This window comes from Delphinapterus leucas, chromosome 11, assembly GCF_059928025.1.
Source record: "Delphinapterus leucas isolate spDelLeu-1000000601 "Yukka" chromosome 11, BTC_Dleu_Yukka2, whole genome shotgun sequence".
Lineage (NCBI taxonomy): Eukaryota > Metazoa > Chordata > Mammalia > Artiodactyla > Monodontidae > Delphinapterus > Delphinapterus leucas.
Genome location: NC_143139.1, coordinates 34,190,739 through 34,205,196, shown reverse-complemented (window position 1 = coordinate 34,205,196; position 14,458 = coordinate 34,190,739). Strand labels below are relative to the sequence as shown.

At 34.8% G+C, this 14,458-nt stretch overlaps 1 protein-coding gene across 1 annotated transcript in view; it reads left to right on the top strand.

Moving 5' to 3' along the window:
• Positions 1–14,458, top strand: part of ADAMTS20 (ADAM metallopeptidase with thrombospondin type 1 motif 20) — a 209,463-nt gene that overhangs the window by 61,162 nt on the left and 133,843 nt on the right. The window contains exons 5-7 of the mRNA XM_022572419.3: positions 5,842–5,925; positions 6,447–6,571; positions 7,908–7,948. Of these exons, the coding sequence (XP_022428127.2) occupies positions 5,842–5,925; positions 6,447–6,571; positions 7,908–7,948 (250 nt within the window). The remainder of the gene's footprint in view (positions 1–5,841; positions 5,926–6,446; positions 6,572–7,907; positions 7,949–14,458) is intronic.

Below are 14,458 nucleotides of genomic sequence, written 5' to 3'. Positions count from 1 at the left end.
AAATAAAGAATGTTACAAGAGACAAGGAAGGACACTACATAATGATCAAGGGATCAATCCAAGAAGAAGATATAACAATTATAGATATATATGCACCCAACATAGGAGCACTTCAATACACAAGGCAACTGCTAACAGCTATAAAAGAGGAAATCAACAGTAACACAATAATAGTGGGGAACTTTAACACCTCACTTACACCAATGGACAGATCATCCAAACAGAGAATTAATAAGGAAACACAAGCTTTAAATGACACAATAGATCAGCTAGATGTGACTGATATTTATAGGACATTCCATCCAAAAACAGCAGATAACACTTTTTTTTCAAGTGCACATGGAACATTCTCCAGGATCACATCTTGGATCACAAATAAAACCTTAGTAAATTAAGAAAATTGAAATCATATCAAGCATCTTTTCTGACCACAACACTATGAGATTAGAAATGAATTACAGGGAAAAAAACGTAAAAAACATAAAGACATGGAGGCTAAACAATACGTTACTAAATACCCAAGCTCACTGAAGAAATCAAAGAGGAAATCAAAAAATACCTGGAGACAAATTACAATGGAAACATGATGATCCAAAATCTATGGGATGCAGCAAAAACAGTTCTAAAAGGGAAGTTTATAGAAATACAAGCCTACCTTAAGAAACAAGAAAAATCTCAAACAATCTAACCTTACACCTGAAGGAACTAGAGAAAGAAGAACAAACAAAACCCAAAGTTAGCTGAAGGAAAGAAATCATAAAGATCAGAGCAGAAATAAATGAAATAGAAACAAAGAAAACAATAGATCAATAAAACTAAAAGCTTGTTCTTGGAGAAGATAAACAAAACTGATAAACCATTAGCCAGACTCATCAAGAAAAAGAGGGAGAGGACTCAAATCAATAAAATTAGAAATGAAAAAGGAGAAGTTATAATAGAAATGCAGTAATACACACCATCCTGAGACTACTACAAGCAACTCTATGCCAATAAAATGGACAACCTGGAAGAAATGGACAAATTCTTACAGTGGTATAACCTTCCAAGACTGAACCAGGAAGAAATAGAAAATATGAACAGACCAATCACCAGTAATGAAATTGAAACTGTGATTAAAAATCTTCCAATAAACAAAAGTCAAGGACCAGTTGACTTCACAGGTGACTTCTATCAAACATTTAGAGAAGAGCAAATACCCGTGCTTCTCAAACTCTTCCAAAAAATTGCAGAGGAAGGAACACTCCCAACTCATTCTGTGAGGCCACCATCACCCTGATACCAAAACCAGAGAAGGATACTACAAAAAAAGAAAATTACAGACCAATATCACTGATGAATATACATGCAAAAATCCTCAACAAAATACTAGGAGACAGAATCCAACAACACATTAAAAGGATCATACACCGTGATCAAGTGGGATTTATCCGAGGGATGCAAGGATTCTTCAGTATACACAAATCAATCTCTGTGATACACCATATTAACAAATTGAAGAATAAAACCATATGATCATCTCAATAGATGCAGAAAAAGCTTTTGACAAAATCCAACACCCATTTATGATAAAAACTCTCCAGAAAGTGGTCATAGAGGGAACCTACCTCATAATAAAGGCCATATATGACAAACCCACAGCAAATATCATTCTCAATGGTGAAAAACTGAAAGTACTTCCTCGAAGATCAGTAACAAGACAAAGGTGCCCACTCTCACCCCTCTTATTCAACATAGTTTTGGAAGTTTTACCACGGCAATCAGAGAAGAAAAAGAAAAGGAATACAAATTGGAAAAGAAGTAGTAAAACTGTCACTGTTTGCAGATGACATGATACTATACATAGGGAATCCTAAAGATGCCACCAGAAAACTCCTAGAGCTAATCAATGAATCTGGTAAAGTTGCAGGATACAAAATTAATGCACAGAAATCTCTTGCATTCCTATACACAAATGGTGAAAAATCTGAAAGTGAAATCAAGAAAACACTGCCATTTACCATTGCAACAAACAGAACAAAATACCTAGGAATAAACCTACCTAAGGAGACAAAAGGCCTGTATGCAGAAAACTATAAGACACTGCTGAAAGAAATTAAAGATGATACAAATAGATGGAGAGAAATACCGTGTTCTTGGATTGGAAGAATCATTATTGTGAAAATGACTATACTACCGAAAGCAATCTACAGATTCAATGCAATCCCTATCAAACTACCAATGGCAATTTTTACAGAACTAGAACAACAAATCTTAAAATTTGTATGGAGACACAAAAGACCCCGAATAGCCAAAGCAGTCTTGAGGGAAAAAAACGGAGCTGGCGGAATCAGACTCCCTGACTTCAGACTATACTACAAAGCTACAGTAATCAAGACAATATGGTAATGGCACAAAAACAGAAGTATAGATTAATGGAACAGGATAGAAGGCCCAGAGATAAACCCACGCACCTGTGGTCAACTAATCTATGACAAAGCAGGCAAGGATGGAGAAATGACAGTCTCTTCAATAAGTGGTGCTGGGAAAACCGGACAGCTACATGTAAAAGAATGAAATTAGAACACTCCCTAACACCATACACAAAAATAAACTCAAAATGGATTAGAGACCTAAATGTAGGAGTCAACAGTATAAAACTCTTAGAGGAAAACATATGAAGGACACTCTTTGACATAAATCACAGAAAGATCTCTTTTTGATCCAACAACTAGAGTAATGGAAATAAAAGCAAAAATAACCAAATGGGATCTAATGATACTTAAAAACTTTTACGGGGCTTCCCTGGTGGCACAGTGGTTGAGAGTCCGCCTGCCAATGCAGGGGACACGGGTTTGTGCCCCGGTCCGGGAGGATCCCACATGCCGCGGAGCAGCTGGGCCCATGAGCCGTGTCTGCTGGGCCTGCACGTCCAGAGCCTGTGCTCCGCAGCGGGAGAGGCCGCAACAGTGAGAGGCCTGCGTACCACAAAAAACAAAAAACAAAAAAAAACAAAAACAAAAATGGGCAGAAGACCTAAATAGACATTTCTCCAAAGAAGACATACAGATGGCCAAGAAGCACATGAAACCCTCTCAACATCACTAATTGTTAGAGAAATGCAAATCAAAACTATGGGGAGTTATCACCTCACACCAGTTAGAATGGGCATCATCAGAAAATCTACAAACAACAAATGCTGGAGAGGGTGTGGAGAAAAGGGAATCCTCTTGCACTCTTGGTGAGAATGTAAATTGATACAGCCACTATGGAGAACAGTATGGAAGTTCCTTAAAAAACTAAAAATAGAATTATCATATGACCCAGCAACCCCACTACTGGGCATATACCCAGAAAAAAACATAATTCAAAAAGACACATGCACCCCAATGTTCATTGCAGCACTGTTGACAATAGCCAGGTCATGGAAGGAATCTAAGTGTCCATCGACAGATGAATGGATAAAGAAGATGTGGTACATGTATACAATGGAATATTACTCAGCCATAAGAAGGAATGAAACTGGGTCATTTGTAGAGATGTGGATGGATCTAGAGACTATCATACAGAGTGAAGTAAGTCAGAAAGAGAAAAACAAATATCGTATATTAACTCATATATGTGGAACCTAGAAAAATGGTACAGATGAACCAGTTTGCAGGACAGAAATAGAGACACAGATGTAGAGAACAAATGTATGGACATTAAGGGGGAACAGTGGTGGTGGAGGTGGTGGTGGGATAAATTGGGAGGTTGGGATTGACAGATATACACTAATATGTATAAAATGGATAACTAATACGAACCTGCTGTATAAAAAAATAAATGAAATAAAAATTTTTTAAAAGATAAAAAAAGAATAAAAGATTGAATACATTTCAACTGGATCAATCAAAGTTCTAATATATAGCACTCTAAAGTGGAGTGATTACAGTAAAATTTAACAATATTCCATGGTTTTATAAAACAGAAGAGGTACCTTAGAAATCTAATCTAGCAGTTCCTACAGTGTAGTCTGGGATGGGATACTCGTCCTTCGGCATGTTCCATGAAAGGGAAGAGAGGACTTGGCCAAGTTGTTGTGTGAGATGCTACATGTAATACCTCTCTTGTAGATTTAATATTTATGCATATATGTTAGCCTATTCAAGACTCCATGAAGGCATCTGTTTAATATTTTTACTCAACTTTTCTCAAACTGTGGAATGATTTTGTTCTTTAAAACCAATGTTCTCACACCCCTTCCCCAACAGCATCTGGTAAATACGAATCCAGCACACCAGGGCACTGTGACGGAGGGTGCTCAGTGCCTCAATGTAGTTGTGGTATTGAGCCAAAAAGTAGATACATCCATTTCTAGAGTTAGACAACTGGCTTGTAACTGATAAGAGCTAGAACTAAAACCCAGGTCTCCTGACTATGTAGGACTTCTGAGGCCATGCTCAAGTGACTATAGCAGGACAGTGTCAGGGGCTAGGGCATGAACCACATCAGGGTTCTGAAATAACTTTTGTACCAAGAGCTAATTAGGAAATACTTAGGGTAGAATGCTGACGCTCCATAAGATCAGATAAAGTAGTCAGAGCTGAAGCTAGACTGCCTTGGATGGAAATTGTTCTGTTGCTTATCAGCCACCTAACCTTGAGTGCGTTACTTAACTTCTCTGTACCTTAGTTTTCTCATCCGTAAAATGGATACAATAGTTTCTAGCTCATAGGATTTGTTGTGAGAATTACTAAATGAATTAATACATTTAAACTTAGATCACATCACAAACATAGTAAACATTCAATAAATATTATTTCTAGTTATGTATTTATGAGGAAGTAGCAAACATGGATACCCTACCATTATGGTGACCTAATATGGGGTGGTAGTTTTAGGAATAAGAGAAGCATGTTGTGCATGCTAATTGGGAAAAACTCTGAAGTAACAAGTGGGCCTTCTGGTCATTCATCTGCCTGATTCACAATTCAGCTTAATTGAATAGTTATTCAATAAAAGCACCTCTAAATATCCAAATATTATAAAAGGTATGTATGTATAGAGTGTGAGCACATAGATTATAAAGGTCAATACATAAAACAATAGGAGGTGCATACAATTAAATGAGCAAGATGACCTTCTTTTTATTTTTTTTTTTTGCGGTACGCGGGCCTCTCACTGTTGTGGCTCTCCCCCGTTGCGGAGCACAGGCTCCGGACGCGCAGGCTCAGCGGCCATGGCTCACGGGCCCAGCCGCTCCGCGGCATGTGGGATCTTCCCAGACCGGGGCACGAACCCGTGTCCCCTGCATCGGCAGGCGGACTCTCAACCACTGCGCCACCAGGGAAGCCCCCTATATTTATTTTTATGGTGTATTGTGGACACATAAATTGTGGATTGTGACACAGAATGTAGTGAATTTTTTGCTGAATCATCTAGAACAGTATTTTCCAAGCTCTAATGCGTGTTCAGATCACTTGAGGATCTTGTTAAAATATAGATTCTGACTCACCTGTCCAGGGTGGGGCCTGAGATTCCTTATTTCTAATCAGCTCTAGGTGATACAGATGCTGCTGATCAATGAGTGAAATCTCAGTAGCAAGATTTAAGATACTGTTTCTCAAACTTGGCTTCACATTGGAATCATTAAAAAGCCAGGGAATTTTAAAAGATGCTGATGCCTGGGTCACAGCCCTTAAGATTCTGATTTAATTGATAAGGGATGTGGCCTGAGCTTAGGGATTTGTGAAAAGCTCCTTAGGAGATTCCAGTGTGCAGCTAAATTGGAGAATTGATGCTCTGGCTCAGACTGGTTTCAATTTACTTTTTGAGAAAAGGTGTTCATTTTAGGCATCTAATCTTATATTTTTTTCCTTGCAGGTTGCAGCGATCTACAAGGACTCAAGTATTGGAAATCTTATAAACATAGTAATTGTAAAATTAGTTATAATTCATGATGAACAGGTAAGAAACTGTTCTAAAAGTAGTAATCCTAGCTGTAGTAGGCTCTTAGCGGGAATATATAGAGAGATCATGAAACCCTTATTAGAAATGAGATATTTTTAAAATGTATATTACAAAACTTGATTTGAAAAGGAGTGGGGTTCACTTTTTCTGTCGTGATGGAAACAAAATGGAATGACAACAGAGGAAGCAACAAAAATTAATAAACAATTTAAAAATTTAAGGTTGAAAACATTCAGGTATTCACTTTTATAATCCTACTGTTGAAAGATTTAAAATATAGTAATTTTCAGAAGTTAGCTTTTCAATCCCAAATATTGGAAGGTCTAATTTTTGTGTTTTGATCACAGTGTTTTAAGTATTGCTGAAATATGTTTTAGATATGAGGGAGAGATGATACCACTTCTTCATTTGCCTGTGAAAATGCTATTTAATGAATTGCATAAACATTGACAGGCTTGGAAGGAAAAAGGCCATGAGTGTTTTGACGTAATGTTAAATTGCTGATTTTTTGTGTGTAGGAAGGACCAGTCATCAGTTTTAATGCGGCTACCACGTTACGCAACTTCTGTTTATGGCAGCAAACTCAGAATGTTCTAGATGATGCCCACCCATCCCACCATGATACTGCTGTTCTTATCACTAGGTACAGTTCTAGAAATAATGCTTGCAATGAAATTGTTTACCCTTTATCTCCTGGGTGATCACCTGTACTTCTTCTTACGTTAATTCTTTATCGATAATACATAGAAACATTCTATGAGAACTTGTATTACAAAAGATACCATTGAATGAAAGCATTCTTCTGTTTTTTTCAGACCAGAACACTGGCCTGATTCCTTAGGAAATTAGCAACAGTAAGTTGCTAAGTAATGGTTTGACATAAACAAGATAATTTCCTTATTATATTAGTGACAGAGTAAGAATTAGGAAAATTACTTGGAAATTAATATAGTTATGGAACTGAGAACACATTTTGTTTCTTCCCTAACTTGACCTTTAAATCGCTTGTAAAAGAAAGCCTTTGAATTTATTTTGGACGCCCTATACTTAAAAATATCTATCTGCTCCTTGTTTTGATGCTCAACGCATGACTTAATTACCGGGCTGCTTTTGCTAGGGTTTTTCTCAAACCTATTTATTTATATGCAGCTGCTGCTATTATAAAATGAGTATCCATTTTACATGTACCACTATACATTGTTAATTCACATCTTTGTTTCAGCAACGGTCATGCTACCAGAATATTTAGATCCTGAGTTTGTTGTTTGTTTCGGTTGGTTGCTTGGCCAAGGGGGAAAAATCTTTTGCTTGAGGGTCAGACTCAGAGAAATTTGGGCTTTCTAGAACCCTGAAATGAAAACCTTTAGTCCATGTAAAACAGCTGACATATTGTCCATGTGCTTTATTTCTTTTCTAAACTAAAACAGAATTGACTCAAATTTATACAGAGTATTCTATTACCAATCCATGGTACTGCCCTGGGTTATAGTTAGAGGCCAAGCAGCAAAGACTGAAGATAACAGGTTAATGATGGGAGGGAGGAAAAGGGCTGTAAGAGGAGACCATGAGGAAGGAGACTAGAGAACTGTCATAATGAATGTTTAAGGACTAAGTAATTTAAGAAGGAAAACATTTAAGCAACTTGGTAACATCTGAGAACATCATTATTTTGCAGCTGAGAATAATAGCCGAAGTTCATAAAGGCATTGAAACATCAAGAGTATATTACATATACTACTGCATAAATAAAGGCAGAGAGGAGAAAAATACACTTAGAAAGCTTTTCATTGAACTTGGTTAAGCTTCAGCTGTTCACAGCAATCACTTTTATATAGCACCTATTGCTTATTGATATGCAAAAATGGTGCATTACTCTAGGTTTAGGGTAATAGTCATGTCATAGTTAAAGCTTCTTTATCTTTGTTTTGGCATGTTGCAAAAATATTTTCTGAAAATGCTTCAAAATCTTTTGTTTTAAGGGAAGACATTTGTGGAGCTAGAGAGAAATGTGACACATTAGGTAAGTTATTTGGTAAATAAAATATAGCTTGTATAATTGTTTACTGAATTATTTAAAATGATGTTTCGATTATCTTCCCTATAATTTACACAATCATTTTGATTATTAATTAATGGTTAGTGTCACTATTATTTGATTCTGCTCTAAGTTTTAAAGAATAATAAGAGCTAATATTTATGTACCAATTAATTTCTAAATATCAAGTGCTATGCAGAGCTTGACATTTTAAAGTGTTTTATTGTGTAATATTTGATCCATACAAAATAGTACATAAAAACTTATATGCAAATTTAAAGCAAAAAAAAAAAAAAGAGTAGTCATGAATCCACCACCAGATTTAAAAATTAGAAATTTATCGGTACTGTTCTATGGCCTGTGCTAAGTCCTTATTCTCTCCCTTGCACTTCCCCAAGAGGTAACCAATAGCATGAATTTTGTATGTGGCAGTTCCTTCCATCTTTTGAAAAATAGTTTTATTGTATATGTATATATTCCTAAAAGAAATTGCTTGATTATGCTTATTTTTGAGCTTTAGTTCATGCATTTTCACTGCTGTACAATATTTCATCCACAGTTCACATATCTATATCCTGTCAGTCAATATTTGGGCTGATTCCAGCTGTTTTCTATTATGAACTTTATTATAAGAGCTAACGTATATTCCTACGGTTAGAATTGCATGCCATTAAATGTGCTCATGTTTAACTTTAAAAGATATACCAAATTATTTTCTAAAGTGGTACCAATTTATACCTTTAATCAATAGTGTATAAGCATTCGTTTTGATTATGTCACTATTAATACCAGGATCTTCAAATTTCTCATTTTTGCCAATCTAAATTTAATATATTTCATTATAGCAATAATTTTCAGTTCCCTGGTCACTAATGAGTTTGGACGTCTTTTTATACATTTACTGGTCATTTATATTTCCTTTTTGGAGAGGAATGAAAGAAATGAAGAAAACATTGCCTATTTTTCTGCTGTGGTATTTTTCATTTTCTTACTGCCTTTTAATGTTCTTTATAACTTCTTGATACCAAACCCTTTTTGGTTTATATGTATTGTAAATATCTGTTAATAATTTGTTCCTTAGTGTTAATTGTTTTGTGTGTGTGAAAATGTATGCTGTAGCTGAATTTATAACTTTAGGTTTAGCAATTTTTTATCTTATTAAAGAAATTATAGCCTTCTGAGCCTTCTGTAGCTCAAAAGTCTGAGTGTATTATCCTGTTTCCTTGTGAATATTTAAAAATTTGTCTTTTCACATTTAAATCTCTAAACCATTTGGCATAATTTTTTTGATGTGGTATCACATAGGGATCTAGTTTTGTAAGTTCCTTTTCTCTGTGAATGTCCAGTTTCCTCAGATCACACATTGACTAGTTTACCTCCTTTCATTAGAATCTGCAATGCCGTTTATAAAGTTTCTGTTTGCACTGGTATGTGCAAATCATCCCGCTGTTTCATTAATCAATACTTTTTATTTAGTCCATGTGCCAGTTTCATATTAGTTCAAATTTTGTAGCTATATAATAAATCATCATAATTCATAGGATATATAACTCCATCTAATTTTCTTCAAGAGTATTTTGGCTATTCTTGGACCTTTGCTCTTCCATAAAAATTTTAGACCAGCATGTTAAGTAATTATAAAACAATTATCTGTCTATTTATGAAGGTCTTTTAAAATTTTCTTTCAGTAGTATATAGTATTTTCTTTCAAAGCTGGTCATGCACAACTTTCATTTACCTCTTTTATTAGTGTATGGTCTATGATGTTGATTGAGAGCAATGCATTAGATTATTTGGATTATTGATTTTAAATCTAGCCACCTGATTCATTACTCTAATCCTTATAATTTACCTGTAGATATTTATATCACTTGTGAATTATGGCTGTTATTCCCCCTCTTCTTCAATCCTTATAACTTTCTCTTGTTTTTCTCTTTTTCTTTCTTTTGTCTTAAAGCAAGACAAAAACCTTGTCGAATGTTGAATAGAAATGATGGTGGTAGCCTTTTTTCCTGGATTTTGAAAGGAATACTTGTGCAGTTTCACCATTAGGAATAATATTTGACATAGGTTCTTGGCAGATAAACTTACCATCATAGTTTTCTGAGACTTAAACAATGTATGCTTTTTTATTAAAAAATTTTGCAGATATTGAAATGATCATACGATTAATTTAATCCTGTGAATTCCTTTTATGAGTTTTGTAACACTAAACCAAACTTGATCAAGGTTTTTCCTTTTTTTTTTTAAACACACTGCTAGATTCCATTCCATGCATATATTTTCAGGAGTGAAATGATCTTCCTTTGATTATATTTGTCTAATTTTGATACCAAGGTTTTATTCACCATACAGAATTTGTTGGAAGTGTATTATTTCTTTTCCCATTCTCTGGAAGATTTTATATAATGTTGGAATGATCTATATCTTGAAAGCATGGGAGATCCCACCTAGAAAACCATCTGGGTTTCATCTTTCCTTTGTGGAAAGATATTTAACTATTTGATTTTTCCAACGGTAATCAGACTTTTAAAAAAATCTTTTTGAAGGTATTTTAAAAAGTGTGTTTTTCTAGATATCTGACCATTTCTTTTAGTAGCAGTAAAATTAATTAGCTTAAATTATTCTCATAGCACTTTCTTTTAAGTTCTGTCAATAGCTATACTTCTGCCTTGTTTTATTTCTGATATTATCTATTTACACTTCTTTATAATGGCCCAATTTCACTGGAATATTGTCTATTGCATTTGTCTTTTTAAAGGATCAACTCTTTGCTTTCAATCTCATTTTTATTTCATTAATTTCTGCTCTCTCTCTCCTTTTCTTTCCAATTTACTCATGCTGTTCTATTTATAATGTAAACTGACTGTTAGCTCAATAACATCCAGGATTTTTTCTTTTCTAATTTTATTGTTTAAGACTATCGATTTACTTCAAGGTATCATTTTATTGTGTCCCACAAATTTTGATAGGTATTTTTCATGTCATTTAAAATTCTAAATTCTAAGTATGTATAAATTCATCATGATTTCTTTTTTGACTTATAATTTAGAAATGCGTTTAAAATTTTATGAATATATTCAAACTTACTGTTTTTTGTTTATTAAATTCTAATTTAATTTCACTGTAGTTGGAGAACATGATCTATACAATACCCATTCTTTGAAATCTTTTGGTATTACCTGTATGGTCTATTATGTGGTCAGTTAAAAAAAATGTTTCATGTATGTTTAAACAGAATGTACATTCTTTAACTATGGTATACAGGTTTCTATATGCCTGTTAAATCAAACTTGCCGATTATGTTGTTCAAATCAACTATATATTTACTAAGTTTTTGCTTACTAGGTCACTTACTTGAAACATGAATATATCTCTGTCACTCTATCCCTTTTCAATTTTACATTATAATTTTTACAATTACAGTATTCAAATTTTTTGTTTTATCTATTTTCAGGCTAAATTATTAGGCATATATAAGTTTGAATTGAACCTTTTACAATTGTGCAGTGACTTTTTTTATCTCTAATAATGCTTTTTAAAGAAAATAAAGTCAGTATAGCTTTATGTTTAAAGTACTGTGTCTGGCAATACTATAGCTAGCCAAACTTTTTCTTTTTTTATAGGTCTCTGAAGTCTGTTTTTTTTTTTACATCTTTATTGGAGTATTATTGCTTTACAATGGTGTGTTAGTTTCTGCTTTATAACAAAGTGAGTCAGTTATACATATACATATGTTCCCATATCTCTTCCATCTTATGTCTCCCTCCCTCCCACCCTCCCTATCCCACTGCTCTAGGTGGTCACATAGCACCGAGCTGATCTCCCTGTGCTATGCGGCTGCTTCCCACTAGCTATCTATTTTACGTTTGGTAGTGTATATATGTCCATGCCAGTCTCTTACTTGGTCACAGCTTACCCTTCCCCCTCCCCATATCCTCAAGTCCATTCTCTAGTAGGACTGTGTCTTTATTCCCATCTTACCCCTAGGTTCTTCATGACATTTTTTTTTCTTAGATTCCATATATATGTGTTAGCATACGGTATTTGTCTTTCTCTTCTCTTTGTGACTTACTTCACTCTGTATGACAGACTCTAGTCGATCCACCTCACTACAAATAACTCAATTTCGTTTCTTTTATGGCTGAGTAATATTCCATTGTATATATGTGCCACATCTTCTTTATCCATACATCCAATGATGGACACTTAGGTCGCTTCCATCTCCTGGCTATTGTAAATAGAGCTGCAATGAACATTGTGGTACATGACTCTTTTTGAATTATGGTTTTCTCAGGGTATATGCCCAGTAGTGGGATTGCTGGGTCATATGGTAGTTCTATTTGTAGTTTTTTAAGGAACCTCCATACTGTTCTCCATAGTGGCTGTACCAATTCACATTCCCACCAACAGTGCAAGAGTATTCCCTTTTCTCCACACCCTCTCCAGCATTTATTGTTTCTAGATTTTTTGATGATGGCCATTCTGACTGGTGTGAGATGATATCTCATTGTAGTTTTGATTTGCATTTCTCTAATGATTAATGATGTTGAGCATTCTTTCATGTGTTTGTTGGCAATCTGTATATCTTCTCTGGAGAAATGTCTATTTAGGTCTTCTGCCCATTTTTGGATTGGGTTGTTTGTTTTTTTGTTATTGAGCTGCATGAGCTGCTTGTATGTTTTGGAGATTAATCCTTTGTGTCAGTTGCTTCATTTGCAAATATTTTCTCCCATTCTGAGGGTTGTCTATTGGTCTTGTTTATGGTTTCCTTTGCTGTGCAAAAGCTTTGAAGTTTCATTAGTTCCCATTTGTTTATTTTTGTTTTTATTTCCATTTCTCTAGGAGGTGGGTCAAAACAGATCTTGCTGTGATTTATGTCATAGAGCGTTCTGCCTATGTTTTCCTCTAAGAGTTTGACAGTTTCTGGCCTTACATTTAGGTCTTTAATCCATTTTGAGCTTATTTTTGTGTATGGTGTTAGGGAGTGTTCTAATCTCATACTTTTACATGTACCCAGCACCACTTATTGAAGAGGCTGTCCTTTCTCCACTGTATATTCCTGCCTCCTTTATCAAAGATAAGGTGACCATATGTGCGTGGGTTTACCTCTGGGCTTTCTATCCAATTCCATTGATCTATATTTCTGTTTTTGTGCCATTACCATACTGTCGTGATTACTGTAGCTTTGTAGTATAATCTGAAGTCAGGTAGTCTGATTCCGCCAACTCTGTTTTTTTCCCTCAAGACTGCTTTTGCTATTTGGGGTCTTTTGTATCTCCATACAAATTTTAAGATTTTTTGTTCTAGTTCTGTAAAAATTGCCATTGGTAATTTGATAGGGATTGCACTGAATCTGTAGATTGCTTTCGGTAGTATAGTCATTTTCACAATATTGATTCTTCCAATCCAAGAACATGATATATCTCTCCATCTATTTGTATCATCTTTAATTTCTTTCATCAGTGTCTTATAATTTTCTGCATACAGATCTTTTGTCTACTTAGGTAGGTTTATTCCTAGATATTTTATTCTTTTTGTTGCAGTGGTAAATGGGAGTGTTTTCTTGATTTCACTTTCAGATTTCTCTTCATTAGTGTATAGGAATGCAAGAGATTTCTGTGCATTAATTTTGTATCCTGCTACTTTACCAAATTCATTGATTAGCTCTAGTAGTTTTCTGGTGGCATCTTTAGGATTCCCTATGTATAGTATCATGTCATCTGCAAACAGTGACAGCTTTACTTCTTCTTTTCCAATTTGGATTCCTTTTATTTCCTTTTCTTCTCTGATTGCTGTGGCTAAAACTTCCAAAACTATGTTGAATACGAGTGGTGAGAGTGGGCAACCTTGTCTTTTTCCTGATCTTAGTGGAAATGCTTTCAGTTTTTCACCATTGAGGATGATGTTGGCTGTGGGTTTGTCATTTATGGCCTTTATTATATTGAGGAAAGTTCCCTCTATGCTTACTTTCTGCAGAGTTTTTATCATAAATGGGTGTTGAATTTTGTCGAAAGCTTTCTCTGCATCTATTGAGATGATCATATGGTTTTTCTCCTTCAATTGCTTAATATGGTGTATCACGTTGATTGATTTGTGTATATTGAAGAATCCTTGCATTCCTGGAATAAACCCCACTTGATCATGGTGTATGATCCTTTTAATGTGCTGTTGGATTCTGTTTGCTAGTATTTTGTTGAGGATTTTTGCATCTATGTTCATCAGTGATATTGGCCTGTAGTTTTCTTTCTTTGTGACATCCTTGTCTGGTTTTGGTATCAGGGTGATGGTGGCCTCATAGAATGAGTTCCTCCCTCTGCTATATTTTGGAAGAGTTTGAGAAGGATAGGTGTTAGCTCTTCTCTAAATGTTTGATAGAATTCACCTGTGAAGTCATCTGGTCCTGGGCTTTTGTTTGTTGGAAGATTTTTAATCACAATTTCAATTTCAGTGCTTGTGATTGGTCTGTTCATTTTTTATATTTCTTCCGGTTCA